The sequence below is a fragment of the Chinchilla lanigera genome, unplaced genomic scaffold (assembly GCF_000276665.1).
Source record: "Chinchilla lanigera isolate Chin_1 unplaced genomic scaffold, ChiLan1.0 scaffold00018, whole genome shotgun sequence".
Classification (NCBI taxonomy): Eukaryota; Metazoa; Chordata; class Mammalia; order Rodentia; family Chinchillidae; genus Chinchilla; species Chinchilla lanigera.
Window position 1 is genome coordinate 3,468,713 of NW_004955419.1, and position 23,318 is coordinate 3,492,030.

Sequence of the window (23,318 nt, forward strand, 5' to 3'; positions counted from 1 at the left end):
AGTACTTGGGGGCTGAGCTGGGACTGTCAAGAATGAAGGGAGCTCACAGTAGCTTCTCATGTGTGAATTGGGCTGTCCTGGCAGCTTCAGGTGTAGTTGCTGGAAGTGATGCTACTGAAACGCCTGGTGTGCAGGAAAGTGGAAAAAACCTCAAAGTTTGCATCCTGGTATAGCAGCTTACTTACTGAGTGACCATAGGTAACCTGTGAAGCTCAGTTTCTTCATCCATATGAGAGTAATAATTCCTGTTAGGAATTGTTTAAGAAAATAAGATAATACTATATATGTGAATTGCTATTATAGTCAATCTTGCATCTTGCTCCTTTGCTGATTTCTTTCTTGGAAGTGTTAATATTTAATGAGTATTTATAGTATGCTGAAACATTAAAACATTACTTGCTCTTCCTGCCAGTTCTATGAGGTTATTCTCAACTCTTGTTCTCTCCATTTTACAGATGAGGAGACTGAGAGTTTAACACTTGGCCAAGGTCACACAACTGGTAAGTGGCAGAACTGAACTGTGTGGTCCCAAAGCCTGTGTCCATTTTATCTTTTTAAAATTAAGGTATGGATTTACATACAACAAGACACATAGATCTAAAGTATAAAACTGAAATGTGTACACCCTTGTAATCCATGCTTCATCAAGGTAAGAACATGTTCATCCTTTGAGAAGATTTTCTTTGCTTTTCCCCGTTTATCCCACTGCTCTACTCCAAGAAGCAAGAACTTCTGATTTCTGTCATGATTGATTGGTTTTGCCTGTTCCAAATGTCAGAGACAAACATGCTCTTTTTTCTTTTTTAGCGCAATTATGTGTCATCAATCCACAATGTAGGTGTTAATAGTTCTTTTTATTGCTGAGTGGTATTCCATTGACCGAGTGACTTCATCAGTTCACTTGTTGACGCCTGGCTGTTGCTAGTTTTCAGCTATTACTAATAAATCAGCTATACAGTTTCTTGTACCAGATTTATATGGCTATGTTTTAATTAGGCATATGTAGGAATTGTAGTCTTATATGGTTCGTATGTGTGAAGCCTTTTATGAAATTGCCAGTATTCAAAAATCTTTATATATTTTATAGTTGTAGAAGTACATTGAGTTCCAAACATTGATAACATTTATAAACATTTGATGTTGTCAATCTTTAATTTTAGTCATTCTAGTGAGCATCTTATAGTGGGATTGATGTGGTTTTAATTTGTATTTGCCTGATGACAAAGCTGATCGTGTTTTTGTGCTCTTACTGGGTACTCATATATATTGTGTTTTTAAAGTGCTTAAGATTTGGCCACTAAAAAATGTTTATTGACTAGTAGGGCCTTTTTTTTTGTCTTTTTGACATAAGGTCTTGCTATGCCGTTCAGGCTGGCCTTGAGCTCACTTTGTAGTCCAGGCTGGCCTCGAACTCATGGGGATCTATAGTCTATATTTTTATGATATTATTATACTTATGTTTGTATTCTGTCTTAAATTATTTGTTGTGTATTATGAAGTAGGAGTCAGAATCTTTTTACATGAATATTTATTTGTTCCATCACCACTTTTTGAAAAGACTTACTGTATGTTTTGATGCTCTTGCTGAAAAACAATTTGTGTGTCTACCTATGGACTTTGTATCTCTTTTAGTTATCCTTTTATTATTCTGAATTTTTGTTTGTTTGTTTCTGTAGAGCCAGAGTCTTGCTATGTAGTTTAGACTGGCCTTGAACTTACTGTGTAACTCAGGCTGGCCTCAGACTTTCAGTGATCCTCCTGCCTTAGCCTCCTGAGTGCTGGGATTAAAGGCATATGCCACACCATGCACAGTGCAGTTATTCTTTTATTGTTTCACAAGTATCATGATTTCTTTCTTTCTTGTTTTTGGTCTTTTTGAGACAGGGTCTTGCTATGCAGTTCAGGCTGGCCTTGAGCTCACTTTGTAGCCCAGGCTGGTCTCGAACTTGCAACAGTCCTCCTGCCTCATCCTCCCAAGAGCTGGGATTACAGGCGTGTGCCAACCACGCCTGGCAATGATGTTTTGATTACTATAGCTCTATAATAAATCTTGAAATTAGCGTTAGTCCTCCAACTCTCTTCTTCCTTTTTGATTACTTTGGCTTAGTTTTTTTAAAAAAAATTTATATAATTTAGAATCAGTTGTTCATTTTTTTAACAAATGAGCTTAAGAATTTAGTGTCTTTATTTTTTTCATTAATTTTTTAAAATTTTAGTGTTGTGATCTTGTACATCTTTCTTTAAACTTATTTCTAAGGATTTTGTTTTTTAATGCTATGATAAATTATTGTTTTTAAAATTTGTTTTCTAATCGTTGCTGGTATATAGAAATGCAATTGATTTTTGTATGTTGAACTTGTACGTTATAACATTGTTAAATTTGTTTACTAGTTTTAGTAACTTTTAAGAATAAATTTTTTGGGACTTTTTATGTGTATATCTGTGAATAAAGACTTATGTCTTCCTTTTTGATTATGACTTTTATTTTTATTAACTTAATGCACTGTCTAAGATTTCTAGCTCAATGGCAGACAGAAGGGATGAGAATGACATTCTTGCTATGATCTTAATCTTGGGGCAAAAACATTCAGTTTCACTATGAAGTATAATGTTGGTCCTTGGGTTTTCTTTTCTCCTTTTTATTTATTTTTTAAATTGTGATAAAATACATGTAACATTTAATTATTTTTGAGTACGTAATTCAGTGGTATTGAATATATTCAGTTTTGCAACCATCACCAATGTCCATCCACAGAACCCATCTTGGAAAACTGAAACTTGGTATCTGTTGACAGTAAGTGCCCATTTCTCCTGGATACTAGCAACCTACAGATAAAAGGAAATGGGTATATATATATATTTCCCCCTCCACTCTGGGCCTCTCTACTGCATTGGTTTATATATGTGTTATGATGCCAGTATCACAGTGTTTTGGTTACTGTAGCTTTGTCTACTTTAGATATTTCATATAAATGGAATCATATGAGTACTGCCTGACCTTTTCTGACTGGCTTATTTCATTTAGCATATTGTCCTCAAGACTTATCTATATTGTACAATATGTTAGAATTTCCTTACTTTTTAGGGCCATGTAATATTGTTATATATGTTGCATGTTGTGTATCCATTTACCCATTGGTGGACACTTGGGTTTCTTCCACCTTTTGCCTATTGTGAATAACCCTGATACTAATGTGGGTGTATGTAGTTAGGTATATGTCTTTGAGTCAGTCTGTGTGCTTGCCTGCTTATTTTTCCTCCCTTTGTTCCTCCCACCCTCCCTTCCTTCTTTTTTCCCTTTGGCAGTATTAGAGATTTAATCTAGGGCCTTTGGATTAAGCTTTTTTTTTGAAGGGGGAGCGTACTGAGAATTGAACTCAGGACCTTGTGCTTGCCAAGCAAGGCACTGTGCCACTGAGCTATATCTCCACCTGAGTTAAGTTTATTTTGGATTGAGTTCCTCTTTTTATTTTTTATTTTGACAGGGTCTCAGTATGTTGGACAGACTTGCCTGCAACTTGGGATCCTCCTGCCTAGCCTCAAGTAGCTGGGATTATAGGCATGCACCACCATGGCTGGCAGGAATTATATTTTTAATTTTTTGTTTTGTTTTGTTTTCATGAAATAGGATCTTACTATGCACTTCAGGCTGACCTTGAGCTCTTGATGATTCTCCTGCCTCAGCCTCCTGAGTGCTGGAACTGTAGGTGTGCATCACCATGCCTGGCTTTGGTTTTTAATTTTTGAGGAACTATTATACTGTTCTGCATATTGACTTCACTATTTTATATTCTCACCAGTAGTATACAGGGGTTCTAGTTTCTTCATATCCTCACTAACACTTTTTTCTATGTTTTTATTTCCATTTTCCTAATGCTTAGTGATAATTGAACATCTTTATTCTGGTTTACTGGCTATTTGTATATCTTCTTAGGGGAATTGTCTAAGTCTTCTGTTGATTCTTAAAAATTGATTCTTTGTTGGGTTTTTGATTTGTTTGTTTTAGTTGCAGCAGGTCTTTCTGTATTCTGGGTATCAACATCTTATTGGACACATGGTTTGCAAATATTTTCTTCCATTCTGAAGCTTGCCTTTTTACCTTGTATTTGGGGCACAGAGATTTTTACTTAAAATATTTTGGGTGGTTGGGCATGGTGGGGCACACCTGTAATCCCAGCACTTGGGAGGCTGAAGCAGGAGGATCACCATGAGTTTGAGGTTATTCTGTCCTACATAGTGAGTTCACGGCCAGTTATGAACTACATAGTGAGACCATAGTGGTCCAGGTTGACCTTGTTCATGCTGGTCTTGAACTTGCTGTGTGGTCCAGGTTGACCTCCAACTCACAGTGATCTTCCTGCCTCAGCTCTCAAATTCCTGGACTACAGGTGTGCAGCACCACACCTGGTTCCCCATTTGCTTATTATTTCTTTTTTTGCTTGTGCTTTTGGTATCATAGCTAAGAAACATGAAAGTCTTTAATGTCAAGTTCAGTTTTTCCATACGATATAAGGTAACGTTCAGCTTTGTTGTTTTCTATATGGATATTCTTTTCCTAGCTCCACAGGTTGAAGAGACTGTTCTCGAGTGAATGAGGGAAACTTGTCAAAAATCATTTGGCCTTGCCTTCCTTCTACAAGGCCCTGGCTTTGATCCTCAGCAGCATGAGGAAAGAAAAAAAAATTGCCACATATTTGAGGGTTGTTGCCTTCCTTCCCCTGGTCTCTCTGTTGCACTGGTTCATATGTCTGACGCTGTTTCAGTTATTGTGGTTTTGTAGCAAACTTGGAAATCTGGAAGCCAGAGATTTTCCTGTAGCTACTGTTGGTCAGCTTGGGTAGTTGTATTTGTGGTTTGCTAAGAATTTGTATCATGAATATTTATCAGACTGAAACTTTTTTTTTTTTGGGACAGAGTCCCACTGTAGCCTAGGCTGGCCTCAGATTCACAGTGATATTTGTGCCTCAGCCTCTTGAGTGCTGGGATCACAGGCGTGTGCTATAATATACCCAGATAAACGTTTCAAATAACTGTTTCTCCATTTTGATACTTAGATTGTTAATGTGGTGGCTTGTACTGATTAAATTTTGAAAATGAACTAGCTTTATAGTAGTAAATATAATATGTCACAAGCACATGGGGTATAGCTCATGTGCTTGTGACATATTATAATTTTCATATCTTACTGAATTCAGCTTGATTTTTTTTTTTGAGAGGTGGTACTGGGAATCAAACTCGACCTTGTGCTTGCCAGGCAGGTGCTGTGCTATATCCCCAGCCTTCCTAATATTTTCTTATGGATTTTGTGATTGTGCTCAAAAGAGTCAAAGCCGGTGTCTTAACCTAGTGCCATACTGTCTCCAAAAGCTTTCTATTTTTCTTTAAATCATTACGTATTTTGAACACATGTCCTAATCTGTGTTGTCATAAACTGCCAGCTGGTTTTGTAAGCAGGTGAGGGAGCTGTCCTCCTATTTTCAGTTTGGAAGTCTCCATCTAGTGGTTTCTTCTGGAAGTACAGAGGCAGAGCCTTTGGCAGTGGGTTGGTGTGCATTTCCACTCAGGCCATCAGGTGGCGACAGGTCTCATCTGAGGTGCAAAGAGCAAGGCCTGGACTGAAAAATCACAGAAAGCTGTACATGCTTGTAAAAAACTCATGACTAATTAGAACAGAAAACTAAGATTTTCTTAAAAATAATGCAGTTAGTATTCAAAATTTAAGAGAGGGAGTTACACTTTTAGTTCATTCTAAGAGCACATACAAAAAAATACATCAAACCCTATTTTCTATCTCCCTTCCTTTATTCCTCGAATGTCAAAATCTTGCCTTACTCAATGAATAGCTAGTAACTTTTCTTTGAATATTAGTGTTTGTTTTTTTTTTTTTTTTTTTTCTTTTTGAGACAGGGTCTGGCTAAGCATTTCAGGCTGGCCTTGAGCTCACTTTGTAGCCCAGGCTGGTGTCAAACTCACAAAGATCCTCCTGCCTCAGCCTCCCGAGTGCTGGGGTTACATGTGTGCACAAGCACACCCAGCGAATATTAGTGTAAAGTAGAGCAGACCTTTAATAAAAAGAGAGTGGGGACAAAAGGGGTGTGGTTTTTTGGGGGAGTGGGTTTGAACACATCACCTCACATTGACCTGTATCCCCAACCCTGTAGATTTTTTCATTTTTGGGACAGGGTTTTGCTATGTTTCCCAGGCTGGGTTTGAACTTGCAATCCTCCTGCCCAAGCTTTCTGAGTAGCAGGGATTATAGGCATGTGCCACTGCTCCTGGCCAAGGATATGTTCTTCTATCCAACAGTTGGACTCTACTTCCTGGGAGACTGTAAAAAGAGACATGAATGGGTCCATGCCATCCCTTGGGTCATAGATGTCATTCTTTTGCAGTTTATGAATGTTATAATCTAAGATGTAGATTTTTCTTATAAAAATGACAGTGGGAGAACAGGTTTTCTTGGACATAGAATTAAAAGGGTGTTGAAAGGAGGTCTGTTAAGGGAAGTGTGAGATTCCAGAAAGCTTAATGATATGATTGATGGGCCTATGATAATTAAAGGGATATTGTGAATTTCTAATGCTCCCAAGTAACTAAAAGGAGGAAAAGGTTGGGAAGTCAACTGGTCTGAAGCGGTGTGGGCTGGTCAGCTAGGGCAACTTGCTTGAGTGTGAGGTGGATGCCAGCTTTTGCTGACTTCAGCTGACTTAGACATGTGAAACACCTCCTTACCTATTTAACCTGTATATTCCTGTTTTCTAGTTGAAAAGAACTTATTGGTAAAGGACGGTTAAACACAAATAACTTTGTGGGAAGGATGATATGTATGCATCAGCAGTTGACTTAGGGTTCATATTTGAAACATGGCATAATATACCCATCACAGTGTAATTACTGGAAAATTTAAAAAGATGCTATTGATACAATGCCTGTCATTATACACAGCATGTATCAAGCTAAGCTGAAAATGGTGATGCTGAATGAGCCATAATTGACGATTATAAAGGAAGAATAGCAGCAGTTGAAAACCACCAGTAACTCCCTCAACAGTGATAATGGAATTCTCCTGAGAACTGTAAGATTTCCCACTGATTTTATGTGAACATTCACAGAAAGATCTTCCTACCTTGCTACCAATTACATGGCAGCCAGACTTTAGTAGAACACTGATGAATCTCTTGTTAATATTAGTTTATAAACACTGAAGTTTGTTTGTAGTCACTTGACAGCTTACTCATCAGCAGCCTTATTTCACAGGTAGAAATGAATTGAGCATCAGTCACTCATAAGAGGGATGAATATTAGATGAACTCATTGAAGGATTCTTGAAAAGTTTACACCTTGAGAATCATAGGGCAAATGGCTTAGGAAGGAGGCGGAGAAGATGGAAAGATACTTGCAGCCTAGCTAGAAGGAGGAGGCTCAGTGCAGTGGTCATAGTTACTGTATGTAAAAAATAAGGGGTGCTGTTTCTGACTGTGACTCAAACCAAAATCTCTCCATGTGGGGAGTGTGTGTGTTCATGTGCACGGTGTATGCACAGATGTTTGTAATGAGGCTGTGCTACTATAGATAGGATAACTTTATGTGATCAGTCCTACTGACATAATTATTTATTACGTGAACCTAACATCAATGTTTCCTCCAGGGAGTATTTTTTCATGTGTTGAGTGAAGGAATATATGAAATCCTTTGTGTAATCATCTTGTGCTGGGACTTTTATTTGTTTGATGTCTGGATTGTTTAGTATCTCAGTTGCCTAGCACTCTGTTAATATAACTGAGATGCAGTAGAAAAAGTCATGTCAAAGCATCATTTTCACCAAAATAATCTTAATTGTGAGAATAAGAGATTTTCTCCCTCCCCCTAGTAGTTCAATTGCAAGGAACAAAAACCCTTCAAGCTAGTTGAAAATGGAGATACTGTTGGAAAGTAGAGATCTCTGCAGGATGAAGGGGCAGAGAAAGCATGAAGACCAAGATTTCTTCCCATCCTCCATGGCCGTATGTAGTCTCCTCTGCTTTTCTGATGCTTCTGGTTCACATTTTTCTTCTCTTTGAGATTGCTCTTCTTAGGGGCTGGGGATTTAGCTCAGTGGCATAGCGCTTGCCTGACAAGCGTGAAGTCGTGAGTTCGATTCCCGGTACTGGAACAAAACCAAAAAAAAAAGAGATTGCTCTTCTTTGCTTCTATGTCCATGAAGGGAAAATATCTGTACCTGCCCTGCCCTGCCCTGCTTATCATAGCTTTCTAGCACTCATGTTCAACATAGAATAACTAGAGAATGTGTGCTCAAATTTAACTACTCAGGAATGAGGATAAGACCAGTTTGGATCATGTAAATGTTTGTCTCTCAGGAGCGGTACTTGATTCGCTATCAGGAGAAGCTACAGGAGCATTCGTAGGAGGACATGAATGAACAGAAACATTGTCCAATGTGATAGCTTCAGTCAGGAAACAGGCAGTATGGAGAGTGTGGAAACTGACTATGAAATCTAGTATTTGAGAGGTAATGAGCAAGCAGGGAAAACTCAGGGGCATGGTTAGGAATTACTTACCAGGCCTGGGGAGGGAGAAGATGGGGAACTGATAAAGACAGGAGGAATCGAGGTAAGTGGAAGTTTGATAAGTGGAAGAGCTGTGCTTTCAACCTACCCGGTTATTAGTTGTGGGTATAAACATTAAGACTCAGAACTCTTGGTCTTGGGGTAGTATTGACTACGTAGGGTCAGTGTTAATCCTGGGGCAGTGGGTCTTGGGGTAGTATTGACTGCTTAGGGTCAGTGTTAAGCCTGGGGCAGTGGGGCAGGATTTGTGATAGATACCCATACATGCTGATGATCACATAGTGACTGTAACTGAGCTAGTGGCCACTGTTAGCCGTAAGACTCAGTGTACTCAGCAGTAAGACTCACTGTGCACCAGTGTCTGGTGCCTATTTGAATACCTGCCTAGTGACAAGGTCTAAGTTTATGTATTTTTGCCTTCTACAAGAATGGCTCTGGGGCTTGATCAGATTATATACACACATAGAAGGTACTAGTAACTGTAAATAGGGCTTTGGGGAAATGTGAACTGAAAATAACTTGAGTGTATGGATTGTTGGTTTTTGGAAGTGGAACTGATTCCATAATCCTAGAATGACTTTATTCCTCTGAGAAGTTTAGGTGCTATTGCACTTGGGTCAGATTCCAGGAAGATAGGTTTGACTGGCTGTTTAATTTCACTGAGATAAAGATTTAATCACTTAATGATGTTTATGGAAACATACTTGAAGAGATTCATTTCTGACACAAGTGGGTGAAGAGGTCAATAGATCCTCTTTCCCAAAAGCAATTATAAAACTTAACAGAAACGTTGGAACCAACCAAAGGCTTATAACATTTATTCGTGGAAGCCACTGAATTTGGGCCAAGAGCAGCAGAAGTTTGTATTGTTTAGGATTTTTCCCACTCTCCTAACACTGACAGTGCAATAGGTAAACCATGCTGGGGCAGGCCATGAAAACTCGCAGCTTTCCTACTGCTATAGAGCAGGCTCTCTTGATTTGGAGTATTGTTATTCAAAGTCATAGTCTTGGGGATGAGGGCATAGCTCAGGAAAGAGCATTTGCTTAGCGTGGATAAGGCCCAAAGACTTGATCCCTAGCACCAAAGGAAAAAAAAGGTGATGATCTGCATGGCAAGTGAAACAGTGAGGGCCTGCAGGTTTGCTGGCTTGAGATTGCAGTTTTGTCTGAGACAACAGTGGGCTAGCAGGTTGTAGAAGGGAAGTCTGAGAGGTGAAGCAACTGTAGGGCTCCCCACTCATGAGCTCCCCACATATTCTAGGTCGACCAGGGGATGCACGCCAGAAACCAGTATGTGCCCAAGCCATCCCACACATCCTGGCCAGTGCAAGGGATGTGAGAGAAAGCCTAGCAGAAAGAAAAAACTGAAACAGATTGAAAAGCCTAAAGCTTATGTGCTCCTCATCCCAACCACAGATTAAGTAGCAGAGAGTGAAAGTGCTCAGGGTGGTTGGGCTTGATCTCTGACCAATCTTTTTTTCTTTTATTTTTTTAAATTTTATTTTATAGAGAAAAAACCCACAAAGTTTCAAAACAAGATAACAGGAGCATAACAATGGTTAATACATTGCATATTGTTATTTTTAAATTAATTACTCAGAGTACAAGATATCTCTGACCAATCTTTGAACAGTAAGCTGTGTAGACAGATAGATAATTTCTAGAATTAGGCTTCAGAATAAAAACAAAAGGAAAAAAGCCTACATCATCAGGAACTATTTATTATAGGGGAGTCAGACTTCTCATATTTAGTCCATATTGGACCATTACTATCAACCTTAGCACATTATTTTATCTTTTTTTGTTGTTGTTGTTTTTTTTTCTGGTACCGGGAATTGAACTCATGACCTCATGCTTGCCAGGCAGGTACTGTGCCACTGAGCTAAACCTCCAACTCCTAGCACATTATTTTAAATGTTCAACATTCAACGAAGAAAAAGTTTTTTAGAAGGCAAAATTCACTCAGGAAGAAAAATCAGTGAGAACTGGCTGTGAATGATCCCAAAGTTGGCTCTTACTGCAGAGACTTCAAAGCAGTTATAATGGATATTTAAAAGAAATTGAACTATGTTTAAGGAATTGAAAGAAAGATTGATGGTAGTGACTCAATATAAAGAATCTCAAAGAAAAGAACTTATAAGAAAGAAAAAGTAGAAGTTCTAGAGTTGAAAAATATGATTAGTGAAATGAAAAAAGTTAAGTAGAAGGGACCAGTGGCGAGTTTGAGGAAGCAGGAAAAAGGATAAACATATAGCTAGAGCAGTACAGATTATTTAATATGAAGAAGAGAGAAAAAATTGAAGAAAAATGAAAAGAACCAGTAAGATCTGTGGGATAACATCAAGTGTGTGTGTGTGTGTGTGTGTGTGTGTGTAATGAGAATCATAGGACAGGAGTGAAAGAAAGGTGCGGAAAACTATTAGAAGAAATAATGGCTAGAAACTTTCTGAATCTGGTGAACATTAAAATATGTAGATCCAAGAAACTTGTTGAACCCCAAGTATGATAAGCACACATCAGAGTCAAACTATTGGAAGACAAGGACAAAGAAAATACCTTCATAGTAGCAAGAAAAGAAGGGTTCATTTTGTGCCAGGAACAACAATAGGATTTATGGTTAACTTGTCATCTAAAACAATGGATGTCTAAAGGTAGTGGGATGGTGTATGCAACATATAGAAAGAAAAACTGTTAACCAAGCATTTTATATCCAACAAAACAACTCATCACAAATGAAGGGGAGCATTCCCATGTAAAAAAAGAGTTCACTGCTATTGGATCTGCCTTAAAATACCAAAGGAAGTTCTTCAGGCTGAAAGAAATTTACCCTCAAGTCCATGAGAAAAAAAGATGAACACTAGATACGATAAATATATAGGTAAGTATAAATTTCTTTTCTCTTGGTATTTTAAGTTTTATAGAAGATGTCAGGTATGTAAAGCAAGGGTTTTAATACCATATTTTTGAGTTTATGACATATATGGGGGAATGATAGGGTGGTGGGTAGGAAATATAAAGATGGTTTCTATGTTTCTTTTTCTTTTTTTTTTTTTTGAGACAGGCTCTTGCTATGTAGTTCAGGCTGAGCTCACTTTGTAGCCCAGGCTGGTCTCGAACTCGCAACGGTCCTCCTGCCTCAGCCTCCTGAATGCTGGGATTACAGGTGTGTGCCATCATGCCCAGTGGCTTCTATGTTTCTTAACTTTGTCCAGGTAAAAGTCCATGTTGTGATGCCAAAAGTAACCACTAAGAAAATAACAAAAAATACATAGTAAAAAAAAAATCAAGGAAGGGTTAAAAACAGTACACTTAAAAAAAAAAAAAGAACTTCATACAAAATACGGTAAAAGAAACATTTTTTAAAGATGGTACAAAAACAAACAGCAAAATGACATGTATAAGTCCAGCTACATCAATAGATAATATTAAATGTGAATGGACAGACTATTCCAAAAGTAGAGCTTGTCACCCTGGGCTTTCATAGGCAAGACCCAGCTTTAGGCTGTCTATAATAGACATACCTTATGTTCAAAGAAAACAATGTTGAAAGTCAAAAGGTTGATAAAGCTAGGTCATGCAAACAATAGCCATAGGCGAGTTTGAGTGACTTTCTTAATATCAAGCAGAGTTCAAGGGATATTACTAGGGACAGAGAAGATTTCATAATGACAAAGGGGTAATATGTGCGGCAAACATAATTATAAAGATGTACTCAAAAATACATACACTAAAATATATGAAGTAAAACTAACAGAAGGTAAGGGAGAAATAGATAACTAAGCAATAATAGTTGTAAATTTATTTATTTATTTATTTATTTTGGTTTTTCTCCGGTACCGGGAACCGAACTCACGACCTTGCGCTTGCCAGGCAGGCGCTTTGCCGTTGAGCTAAATCCCCAGCCCCAATAGTTGTAAATTTAAATACCCTTAGTAATGGATACAGTATTTACAACTAAGTAATAACAGTTGTAGGTTTTAATACTCTTAATAACTGGTACAGTATTTATACAAAATATTAACAAGGATATAAAATAATTCATTAGTACTTCCAAACAGTTTGATGTAACTCAGTTTTTGAACTTGATACAGAATAAACTTTAAAGTTCACAGAGAATAGTCAGAATATTCTGATGGGCTGGGAATGTGGCTCAGTAATAGAGGGCTTGCCTAGTATTTGCATGGTTTTAGGTTTAATATCCAGCACTGCAAAAAGAAAAAAAAAAAAGAATATTCTGGGCCATAAAAAAGTCTTCGATTATTGTCAATGACTGAAATCACATAAGATAAAGTCTGTGACCATAGTGGAATTACATTAGAGATCTGTAACAGAAAGCAATCTGTGATAACCCCAAATATTTGAAATTAAACAATACACTTACTGATCAAAGAAGAAATTCCAAGGGAAACTGTAAAATATTTTTAACTAAATGAAAATGAAAACACAACATATCAAAATTTATGGAATGCAACTAAAGCTGTGCTTAGAGGAAGATTTATAGCTCTTATAATGCTTGAACTGCTTTTATAGTTTTCTGTAATGCAGAAGAGTAAAAAAGAAGACAGAAACAGTAGAGAACAATCTATGAAATCAAAATTGGTTCTCTGAGCTCAATAAGATTGACAACCCTAGGGCTAGGGATTTAGCTCAGCAGCACAGTGCCTGCCTGGCAAGCGTGAGGTGGTGAGTTAGATTCCTGGTACCAAAAAAAAAAAAACAAAATGGACAGTCCTTTACCAGTACTGCCCAAAAAAATATAGAGGACATAGATCAAACAATCATGAAAGAGATGTCTCCGTTACAGAAGTTCAAAGATTATAAGGGAATGTTATGAACAACTTTAACAAATTAGACAACCTAGGTCAGTGATGATGAACCTTTTAGAGCTTTCAGTGATACAACCAGCCCGCTGTGGCACGTGTTCCATAGGTTTGCCACCATTGACCTAGATGAAATTCCTAGGAAAAGGGAAGTTATTAAAATTGAACAAGTGGAAATAGAAAATATGAATATACCTGCCAGGTATGATTGACAAATATAGTGAATATTTAAAACAAATTTATCATAGTAAGAAATACATTGCCATTTACCCTCCTCAGAATACTCCCCTTCCTTCAAACACACTTATCCCGTCATCCTTGCCACTTCCTGAAGCTCTCCTGGAAGTTCTCTTTTATAAGTGTCTTCAACTGCTATATCGTGGCTGCCTTATTGTTGTGAATTGATTCACAATGTTTTCCTTTCATGATCATTCTGACTTTGGGGAAGAGCCAGGAGTCACACAGTGTCAAATCCAGTGGATGAAAATGCACCGTAATGTTTTTACCAGCCTGCCTTTCTGATGGATGGCACTCAGCAGTAGCATTCACTGAATTTGTGATCACACCTTATAATTGAGAATTAATGGCAGTATGTCTCTTAGTGTAATAAATTTTTTTAAACATTCACCATATTTTTAAATCACCCTTAGTGTAACAATTAAGGAAAATGAATTACCAATTTTCCTGCAAAGTGAAGCTGAGACTCAGGTGAGTTCATTGATACATTCTATTCAGACATTTAAAGAAGCAATACCAGGTTTTTCACAAGAAAGAAAAAAGAAAATAGAAAACAGGGGAACACTTCCCAACTCATTCAGTGAGCACAGTATTACCCTGATAACAAGATTAAACAAAGGTAACACAAGACAACTGCAGACCAGTTTATGAACATAGGAAGAAAATTATTTAACAAAGTATTAGCAAATCAGATTCAGTAACATAATATTTAGTGGATTGTGTACCATATATATACATACCATTACCAATGGACTTTTACTCCAGAAATGCAAGTTTGAATTAACACAGAAAAGCTAATGTAAGCCAGGTGTGGTGGCACACGCCTGTAATTTCAGCTTTTGGGAGGCTGAGGCAGGAGGATCACTGAGTTCAAGGCTAGTCTGGGCTACATCGTGATTTTTTTGTTACCATCCGGAATTACAGAGTGAGACCCTGTCTCAAAAAGCAAAAACAGATAAAACAAAAACCCCCAGACACACAAATAACTAATGCAATATACTAAGTGTCAACAAATGTTATCTTAAAAAAGGTATGACTGTAGGAATGTGGGTATAGTTCAGTGGTAGTGTTTGCCTAGCATATTTGAAGCCCTGGAGTTTCATCCCCAGCACTAAAAATAAAAACAAAAAAACCAAACAAGGTGGCACAGTATTTTAGGTTTTTGGACCATAGTTTTTGTTGGAACTACCGTACTTCACTGTTTTACTACCAGAGCAGTGATATGTAGAAAAATGGATATGGCTGTATTCTAATAAATCTTTATTTATAAAAATAAGTGGCTTACATGTCAGAGTTTTATTAACAACAACAAAAAACCACATCTAATCATCTAAATAGATGAAGAAAACACTTGACATGCTTCAATAACCATTCATGATTAAAACCTCTGAATAAACCTGAAGTAGAAATTAACTTTCGCAACCTGACAAAGACATCTACAGAAAACCTTCATCTAACATAATATTTAATGGTGAAATAGTGACTGCTTTCCCCTAAGACTGAGAACAAGATAAATAAGAATGCTCATTTTTGAGGTTTTAGCCAGTGCAATAAAGGAAATGGCTTCCAGATTGAAAAGGATTAAAACTCTTTGCAGATGATCTAATCTTACAATAATCTTAAGTAATCCCAGAATAACAACAACAAAAAACAAAAGCAAAAACCAATCTTTGAAATAATTTGGCAGTCATAGGATACTAGGTGAATATACTTACATCAATTGTATTTTTATGTACTAGCAACTTTCTAAAAGTATAATAAAATAATTGATTTGTGGTTACATCAAAAGAAAAATAGAAATAAACTGAAAACAAGTGTAAAAGTTGTACATTAATAGCTATGAATTATTGCTAAGAGAAAAAGTCTGACTAGGTGGAGAAACTGTTAAGATGGCAGTTCTCCCCAAATTGGTGTATTAATTTAATGCAATCTATATAAAGAATTCCAGCTAACATTTTGGTAGAAATTGACAAGGTAATACTAACATTTATATATAATTGTATTGTAGAGCATTTAAAATTTTGAAAAAGATAAAAGTTGGTATTTTTACACTGCACTATCCAAAATGACTACAAATCCTGCAGCAATTGAGAGGTGATTTTGGTATGAGGATAGGCCCTGGAACTGGACAGAGTTCGGTAAAATGGTATATTCTTTTTTTATTTCTTTTGGTACCAGGAATTGAACTCACGACCTTGCACTTGCCAGGCAGGCACTGTACCACTGAGCTATATCCCTGGCCTGGTATATTCTTTTACATGGTCAATTTACATTTTTTTGGCAAAGGTACCAAGATAATTTAGGGAAAGAATTATCTTGATAATCTTTTCTTTTAAAACAAATTATGCTGGGATATATATATCACCCACAAAGTAAAACTCGAGCCCTTTACATGAGATACCTCAGAGTTCATCAGACACCTTAACGTGAGAGTAAAAAGTACAAATTACATCAAAGTGTATTTTTTTCTAGAAAAACCATTTTTACTGAATACTTAGAACCACTGAATTCTAAGTGTTGCAGGTTTTTTTTTTTTTTTTTGGTAAACTTAACATTTTTAAAAATTAAGTTTATTGGTACATTTTAGGTATACATAATGATCACATCATCATAGGGAATTTGTACCTAAACATGATTTAATTAAGGAAATTTCTCATTTCCTTACCTTTCCTTCAACCCTTCTTTCCCTCTTTATTTACAGAAGTTTTGTTCCTGTTTTTTAATTTTTTTCTTTTCCCTTCCTTCCTTTCCCCCTTCACCCTCTCTAGTTCCCCTTCCCATTTGAACATTTTCTTCCCATTTTACAATACTTATTTTACATTTTAGTCCTTTTTATACTTTCAGTTTCTTTTTTTGTCTTTTTTTGAGACAGGGTCTTGCTATGCAGTTCAGGCTGGCCTTGAGCTCACTTTGTAACCTAGGCTTGTCTCAAACTTGCAAGAATCCTCCTGCCACAGCCTGTTCAGTGCTGGGATCACAGGCGTGCGCCACCACTCCTGGCGGCTTTTGGTTTCTTATACCAGAGAAACAATGCAATATTTACACACGTGTGTTCAGTTTATTTCACTTAAAGAGTATGGTCTCAGGGTGTATCCATTTACCTAGAAATGTCTCAAAGAGCATTATCGTGACTTTGATTTAGGCAGACTTCTTAAACATCATACCAGTGGCACAAGTCATAAAGGGAAATAATTGCGAAGTTGTCAACATTAAAATGTAATGATTGGGAATGTAGCTTGGTGATAGAGCACTTATTTAGCATGTACAAGATACTAGGTTGAGTCCTCCATTTTTCAGGGAAAAAGTAAAGCTTTGCATTTCAGAAGGCATCATCAAGAAAATAAAAAGAGGGCTGGGGATTTAGCTCAGCGGCAAAGCGCCTGCCTGGCAAGCGCAAGGTCGTGAGTTCGGTTCCTGGTACCGGAGAAAAACCAAAACAAAAAAAAACAAAAAAAAAAGAAAAGAAAAAGAAGCTGGACAAGGCAGTACATGCCTGTGATCGCAGCACTTCAGGAGGCTGAGGCGGGAGGATTGCTTATTTGAGCTCAGCCTGGGCAACTTAGTGATTTAGTAAAATCCCACCTGAAAGTAAAAAGAAAGGGAGGTGGGGCTAGGGCTATAGCTCAGTGTGAAGGCTCTGGATTCAGTCCCTGTTACTGGGGGAGGGGAGGGAGCTACAGATGGAGGGGAAACATTCACAAATTAAATATATAATAAAGGACTTTTACCCAAAAAGTAGAAAGAACTTTTACAAACTAATAAGAAGACAACTCAATACTTAGAATAGGCAAAATTCATGGAGACAAAGTAAAAAGTGCTTGCCAGAAGATGTGGAGAGTAAGTTACTGTTTAATGGGTATAGAGTTATTGTCTATGGTTTTGAAAAAGTTTAGGAAATGGACAGTGGTGAGATTTTTAAGTCTTTTTTTTTTTTTTTTTTCCGGTACCGGGAATGGAACTCACGACCTTGTGCTTGCCAGGCAGGTGCTGTGCCGCTGAGCTAAATCCCCAGCCCCCGATTTTTAAGTTTTGCACTTTAAAATCATTGAAATGGTAAGTTGGGTCTATGGTATGTGCTTGTATACCCAGCTACTTGGAGGCTGAGGCAGGAGGATCACAAGTGCGGGAGCTTGAGACCAGCCTGGGCAACATAGGCAGACACTGTCCCACACACGTACACAAAATTAAAATGATAAATTTTATGTATAATCTATCACAATGAATATAAATTTAAATATGTTGAGACTTAGACAAAAGACTTGGAAGGGCATTTCGTCACATGTAAAGGTGCTGAGTGTCATTAGTCATTAGGGAAATGCAAATTAAAATCATAGTGAATGTCCATTGCTTTCAAAAAAGTTTTGACAAGGATATGTAGATACTAGAAATCATGTGTGTTGCCGTAGGAATGTGAAATGGTACACACACTTTGGAAATGAGCTTGGTAGTTTATTTAAAAGTTAACCTTGGCATATGATCTGGCAGTTTCACTTCTAGGGATCTCACCTACTGAAGGGAAGTAAAAACATATGTCCACACAAAGACTATGTTCATAATAGTGTGATAGCCACTATTCATGATAGCCAGACAAGCCAGATGTCCATCCTCGTGGAGTGGATTAAACAAAATGTGAAATACTCATCTTATAGGATGCTGCTCAACAGTGAAAAGGAATGAACTAATGATACATCCCTCCTGCAACACAGGCAAACCAGCCTGACTTAACAGACTACACACTGTGTGATTCCATCTCTAGGAAATGTCCAGGAAAGATACATTCATAGAGACAGAAAGCAAATCAGTGGTTGTCTACAGTGTGGTGTTGGAGTGTAGTTAATTGGAGATAGGCTTAGAGGGGATTTTTAGGGTGATGGAAATCTAGAGTTGGCTTTTGGTGATAATTGCCAACTGAATGAATGAATACAATCCTTGGCTTGCACACTTACAGCGAGTAATTTGTAGGTATAGAAATTGAACCCAGCAAAGCTGTTTTAAAAATACCTATGACTAGTTGGAAGGAGAGCAGGGAACAAGACCTTCTGATGGAATCGTTTAGAGTTTATCACTCAGGTGGTACCGAAGTCATGTCTGTCTTTAGTCTTTGCCCTGCAAGCTGATGGTTCAAAAACCTTGCCCTACTACAGAGTCTACTGCAAAGAAAACTGTTCAGGAAGGCTGAGCCAGTTATTTGGAGTGGGGTTCTGATGGACTCCAAAGTTAAAGGACACATCCCATCCAGGCAGAAGAAAGGCTGTGTCAAGTACCAGGCTAACTATCCCCCTAGACATGCTGCAAACATGTGCTGCTGGCTGATGAGCAGGCACGATTTGGGAAGTGAGGGGGTCTTGTTTTGTTACTGATAGTGTAGAAGTCATGGTGTGGCATTGTTGGAGACCAAGATGTTTTGAGCAGAACTCTGTACTATTTGGAAGAGAACTTTTACAGTGTTCTGTCCAGGACCTTTCAGTGATCCTGTGAGATAGGGGAGATTATCTTTAGTCCTCCCTTTACAAAGAAGTGTACAGCTTCCAGGGTGACCAGTTTGTAAGTATAATCAAGGAAGATTTGTCCAAATGTCTGGTACCTATTAAAATTATACCTATTTTGGCTAGTGTGTGTACAACTCTGCCAAAAAGCAGTCCATTAATCTGTGTAACTAATAAAGTGAAAAACATAAAATGTATCTAGCTTGGAACTGTATTTTGTGTCACAGATGGCTGGTTATGCTTAGTTTGGGGAATGGACCACTTCTTAAATCTTAAATGTAATTGTGTCCCAAATCATAAGGAAATTCTTTTGACAAATATTATTATCATCTGCTCCTTGTTAGGCTCCTGGAAAGGTTGTGGGATCCTAAGGCTCAGTTAGACCTTATTGAAGTACACACCCTGAGAAGAGAACAGGAGTAGCTTGGAATTTCCTCATGGTCTTCATTCTTGGAGGATGAGAAATGTGTCTGCCCTCTAAAGTGAATGTTTTCACTATGGACCTGAAGCCCACAATTTTCTATTATTCCTGCAGCTGTGCAGGATCCCTAGGTCCCCCTTGTTAAAAATAGTTCACCTTCCTTTTCCTCTCTGAATTCCCCTATCTATTTTTCGGCCAATTGGAGGTAGGTCCTGCATCTGAAAGACATCCTTGCTTTAAAAAAAAAGACACAATTCTTGAAATTAATTTATTAAATGTTGAAATTGTTCATCATTATTGCTAGCACTTGAAAGGTACAGGAGAGTAGAACAGTAGAAATCACTGGTAATTTTGCAATTGAGAGAGAACACTGGTAGCTTTTTTTTTTTTTGGTCTAGTCCTTTTGAACATCCAATCTGCTTTTTAACCTTCTGTCAGCCAGTGCAGGCCTGATTGTACACATACACTAAGATGTTAGCATTTTGTGTGGCAGATTTTGTCCTAAAGTTTTTTTTACATGTATTCTTCTTAAGTAGTCAAGGGAAGCAAGTACTGTTATCATATCTCCTATTTGCAGATGACAGAGATTTAAAGGTGAAGTAATTTACCCAAGTGTATATTTGATAAGTAATGGAATTGGAATTTTTACCCTCATTTAGCCCAAACTTCTTACCACTATATTTTCAGAAATCTATTTCCAACCATAACTATCATGCTAAAATTATTCTTTGCAAAACCATCAGTAATTATTTTTTAATCCTTGCCCATTCTCTGGAGAGTGATAATAGCAACATAAGTGTGACTACAGCTGTCTGCACTCAGAATATTAGTGGCAGTTTCAGATGGTGGCAGTAAGCGATGGGCAACACGTGACAGGTAGGTGCTATGAGGTGTGGTATCAGGAGAGGGACAGGAATCTAGTGTTAAGCTGGTGAGTTTGGCTTTTGCTTCTGACCAGCCTTTAGTCACTCAAAAATCAGCTGGTGAACTTCTTAAAACATGGGCTTGAGGGAACTTCCTCTGGTCTAGGGTAGGACTCATAAATCTGCATTTTAAAAAGCAATACTAGATAATAATCTTATACAACAGGGTTTGGGAAGCATCAGCCTGAAGCCTGTTTTTCCTGAATTTTTTTTTCTCTTCTCCTTTTTGAGACAGGGTTTCACTGTGCAGTTCAGGCTGGCCCTGAACTCACTTTGTAGCCCAGCCAGGCCTCGAACTCATGGCGATCCTCCTGCTTTAGCCTCCCAAGTGCTGAGATTACAGCCTTGTGCATTTTTCCTGAATTCTTATAATTATTTTGCATTTTTTCATTTGGCTTTGAACAGCTGTTCCTTCCTGTTCTTGAGAAAAATTTAGAAGGCTAAATTGACAAGATTCTTATCTTGCCTTGTTTAACTTTTCCTATGAGAATCTATTATAATTAAGGTGTGATAAATTACTCATAACTATGGCCCATATTTTCATTTCATTAGCATAAAATATTTAGTGGCTTATAGGATATAGAGAATTGATATTACATCCTAATTTTTTGTTAAGAAAAATATGTATTTCCCATCACAGATATTTTTCCTATTTGAGGTATATGATTTGCAAAGGTCGTAATGAATGAATCTTGCAGGTTTGGTCAAAAGACATTTTTTTTTTTTTTTTTTTGTACTGGGATTTGAACTCAGGACTTCATGTTTGCCAGGCAGGCCCTGCCCTGCTGAGCTACATCCCTGGCCCCAAAAGATAATTTTTAAGTACATTTGAACAGTAATAACCAGGGCTTTTATAGCATGGTATACCATATAGCTATTCAAAAGAATAATGATATGAAAGATTGTTGTGGAAGGCTATCTGTTTATATATATATGTATATATATATATATATATTTATTATTGTTATCATTATTTTTGGTACTGGGAATTGAACTCATGACCTCATGCTTGCTGGGCAGGTGCTGTGCCAGTCAGCTACATCCCTGGCCCTGGCTATCTGTAATATATAGCTGAATAAAAAGGTAAGTTGTAGAACAGTGGGTATAAAATGAACTCATTTTTGTTTAAACTAACCCCCAGTTGCCCCAAATTATAGATATGTGTATGTTCCTATGTACATAGATAAAAGTCTCCAACGATAAAAATTTTTAGATTGTAATATTTATTAATAATAAGTTCACATAATAAGTTTATATGTAATTTTCTCTGAGGGAGTGGATTGGAGATGATGAGGACATTTTTTAACTTTTACTTTATTTGCTTGAATTTTTTAAATAGTGAACATGTAATTCTTTTTAATTTAAAAGTTATGAGTTGGGCACAGTGGCACATGCCTGCAGTCCTAGCTACCTGTGAGGCTTAGATAAAAGGATCTCAGGCTCAAGGCCAGATTGGGCAATGGCAAAAAAAGTTAGCCGAGGATGTAGCTGAGGGTAGAGTGCCTGTAGTACTACTAAAAAAAAAGTTGTTTGAAGGTAGGATGTGATGTCAAGGTGTATCATTTATTCTTCCTATAAAATATAATTTAATTTAAATTTAAGTCTAAAAGAAAAAAGAAAAGGACTGGGGATTGGAGTACTTCCTTGTATTAGAACTAAAAACAGTTAAGACGGGTGCTGGCTAGTAAACTGGCGTCCCACCCCGAGCAGTTGCTGCTGCACTCTGGTGACTGTGTATGTGCTTTGGTTTCCTTGGGTTGTTTGGTCCGCAGTTTGCATTCATTGATCAGTGAGTCAATTCAGCTTCAAACCCACCGACAGCAATGAATGTTGAGTGCAGCCATCAGTGCTTCCAGGTGGTGGAGTTGCCTTGGTCTTCCCTCTCTCTTGGTGCTTCTTTTCCACACTGTTTCTTTTTAAGTCTCTTTGTGTCTTAATATCCAGCCAGCTGTGTGGTTGAGGGCACATGCAGTTATTGATCATATTGACTTTAGTGCTCAGAGGTTCTTAAAGATGGAAAAACAAAGAGGAGACAGGAGGAGCTTCTGGAGAGCCTCACAGGTAGTTGTGTGACCACACAGGCGGTGCTTGAGTGCTAGTGAGTCTTCCAAAGCTGAGGGACCCTGCTGCTTCTCTGTTGCAAACCAAGAACTTTGAGCGCTTTTGCAGGATAAATTAGTGAAAATTATGTTTGGAGTTAAGTAATAGCTTACATATATTGAGCCTTTGCTCTGTGCTAGGACCAGTTCAAAGCACCTCATATATAATCTCATTAAATCTCAAAATCTCACGAGGTAGGTTCTCTTATTATTCTCTATTTTATATGTGAGAAAATAGATTCAGGCACTTGCTCAGGGTCACACGACTAGTTAGAGGGTTGAGCCAAGATTCATCCCCGTTTTGTCTGGCTCCAGAACTAACCTTTTGCATGAATTTAACAAGCATTTAAATAACCGTATGTGGGAATGGAAATACTATAGGCAAAAGCTCATACATACTCTGACGGGGTTGTCAAAACTTAAAGACATTATCTGTAATTAGAGTTAGAGTATGTTAAGAGCTGTAGACATTGGTTTGTGCTATTTTTGCTGAGTAAATCTTTCCTTTAATGCAAAATTTACTCTTAATGCAGAGTTTTGAGGGTATGTGGGAGAACTAGGAATAAAATATTTGACTGTTTCATTCCAAAATGAAATACATAACTTTAATAAATTTTTTCTTGATACATTTTATTTCTCATCAGAATGGTGTATTTATAAGGGATATTGAAGTTCATTAGGTGTTACCATGGGGCTTTCCTTACCTTGTTAAAATGAAGCTCTTACTTGTCAAAGCACATCAAAAAACCAAAAACAGAGGGCA

At 37.5% G+C, this 23,318-nt stretch overlaps 1 protein-coding gene and 1 long non-coding RNA gene across 2 annotated transcripts in view; one reads left to right on the forward strand and one right to left on the reverse strand.

Annotated features, from left to right (window-relative positions):
* The window catches only part of Nr6a1 (nuclear receptor subfamily 6, group A, member 1), a 198,910-nt gene that overhangs the window by 43,307 nt on the left and 132,285 nt on the right, over positions 1 to 23,318 (forward strand). Inside the window, exon 3 of the mRNA XM_005382484.1 lies at positions 456 to 500. Within this exon, the coding sequence (XP_005382541.1) occupies positions 456 to 500 (45 nt within the window). The remainder of the gene's footprint in view (positions 1 to 455; positions 501 to 23,318) is intronic.
* Positions 11,686 to 23,318, reverse strand: part of LOC102023474 — a 44,083-nt gene continuing 32,450 nt past the window's right edge. The window contains exon 4 of the long non-coding RNA XR_001233578.1: positions 11,686 to 11,815. This is a non-coding gene — a long non-coding RNA (uncharacterized LOC102023474). The remainder of the gene's footprint in view (positions 11,816 to 23,318) is intronic.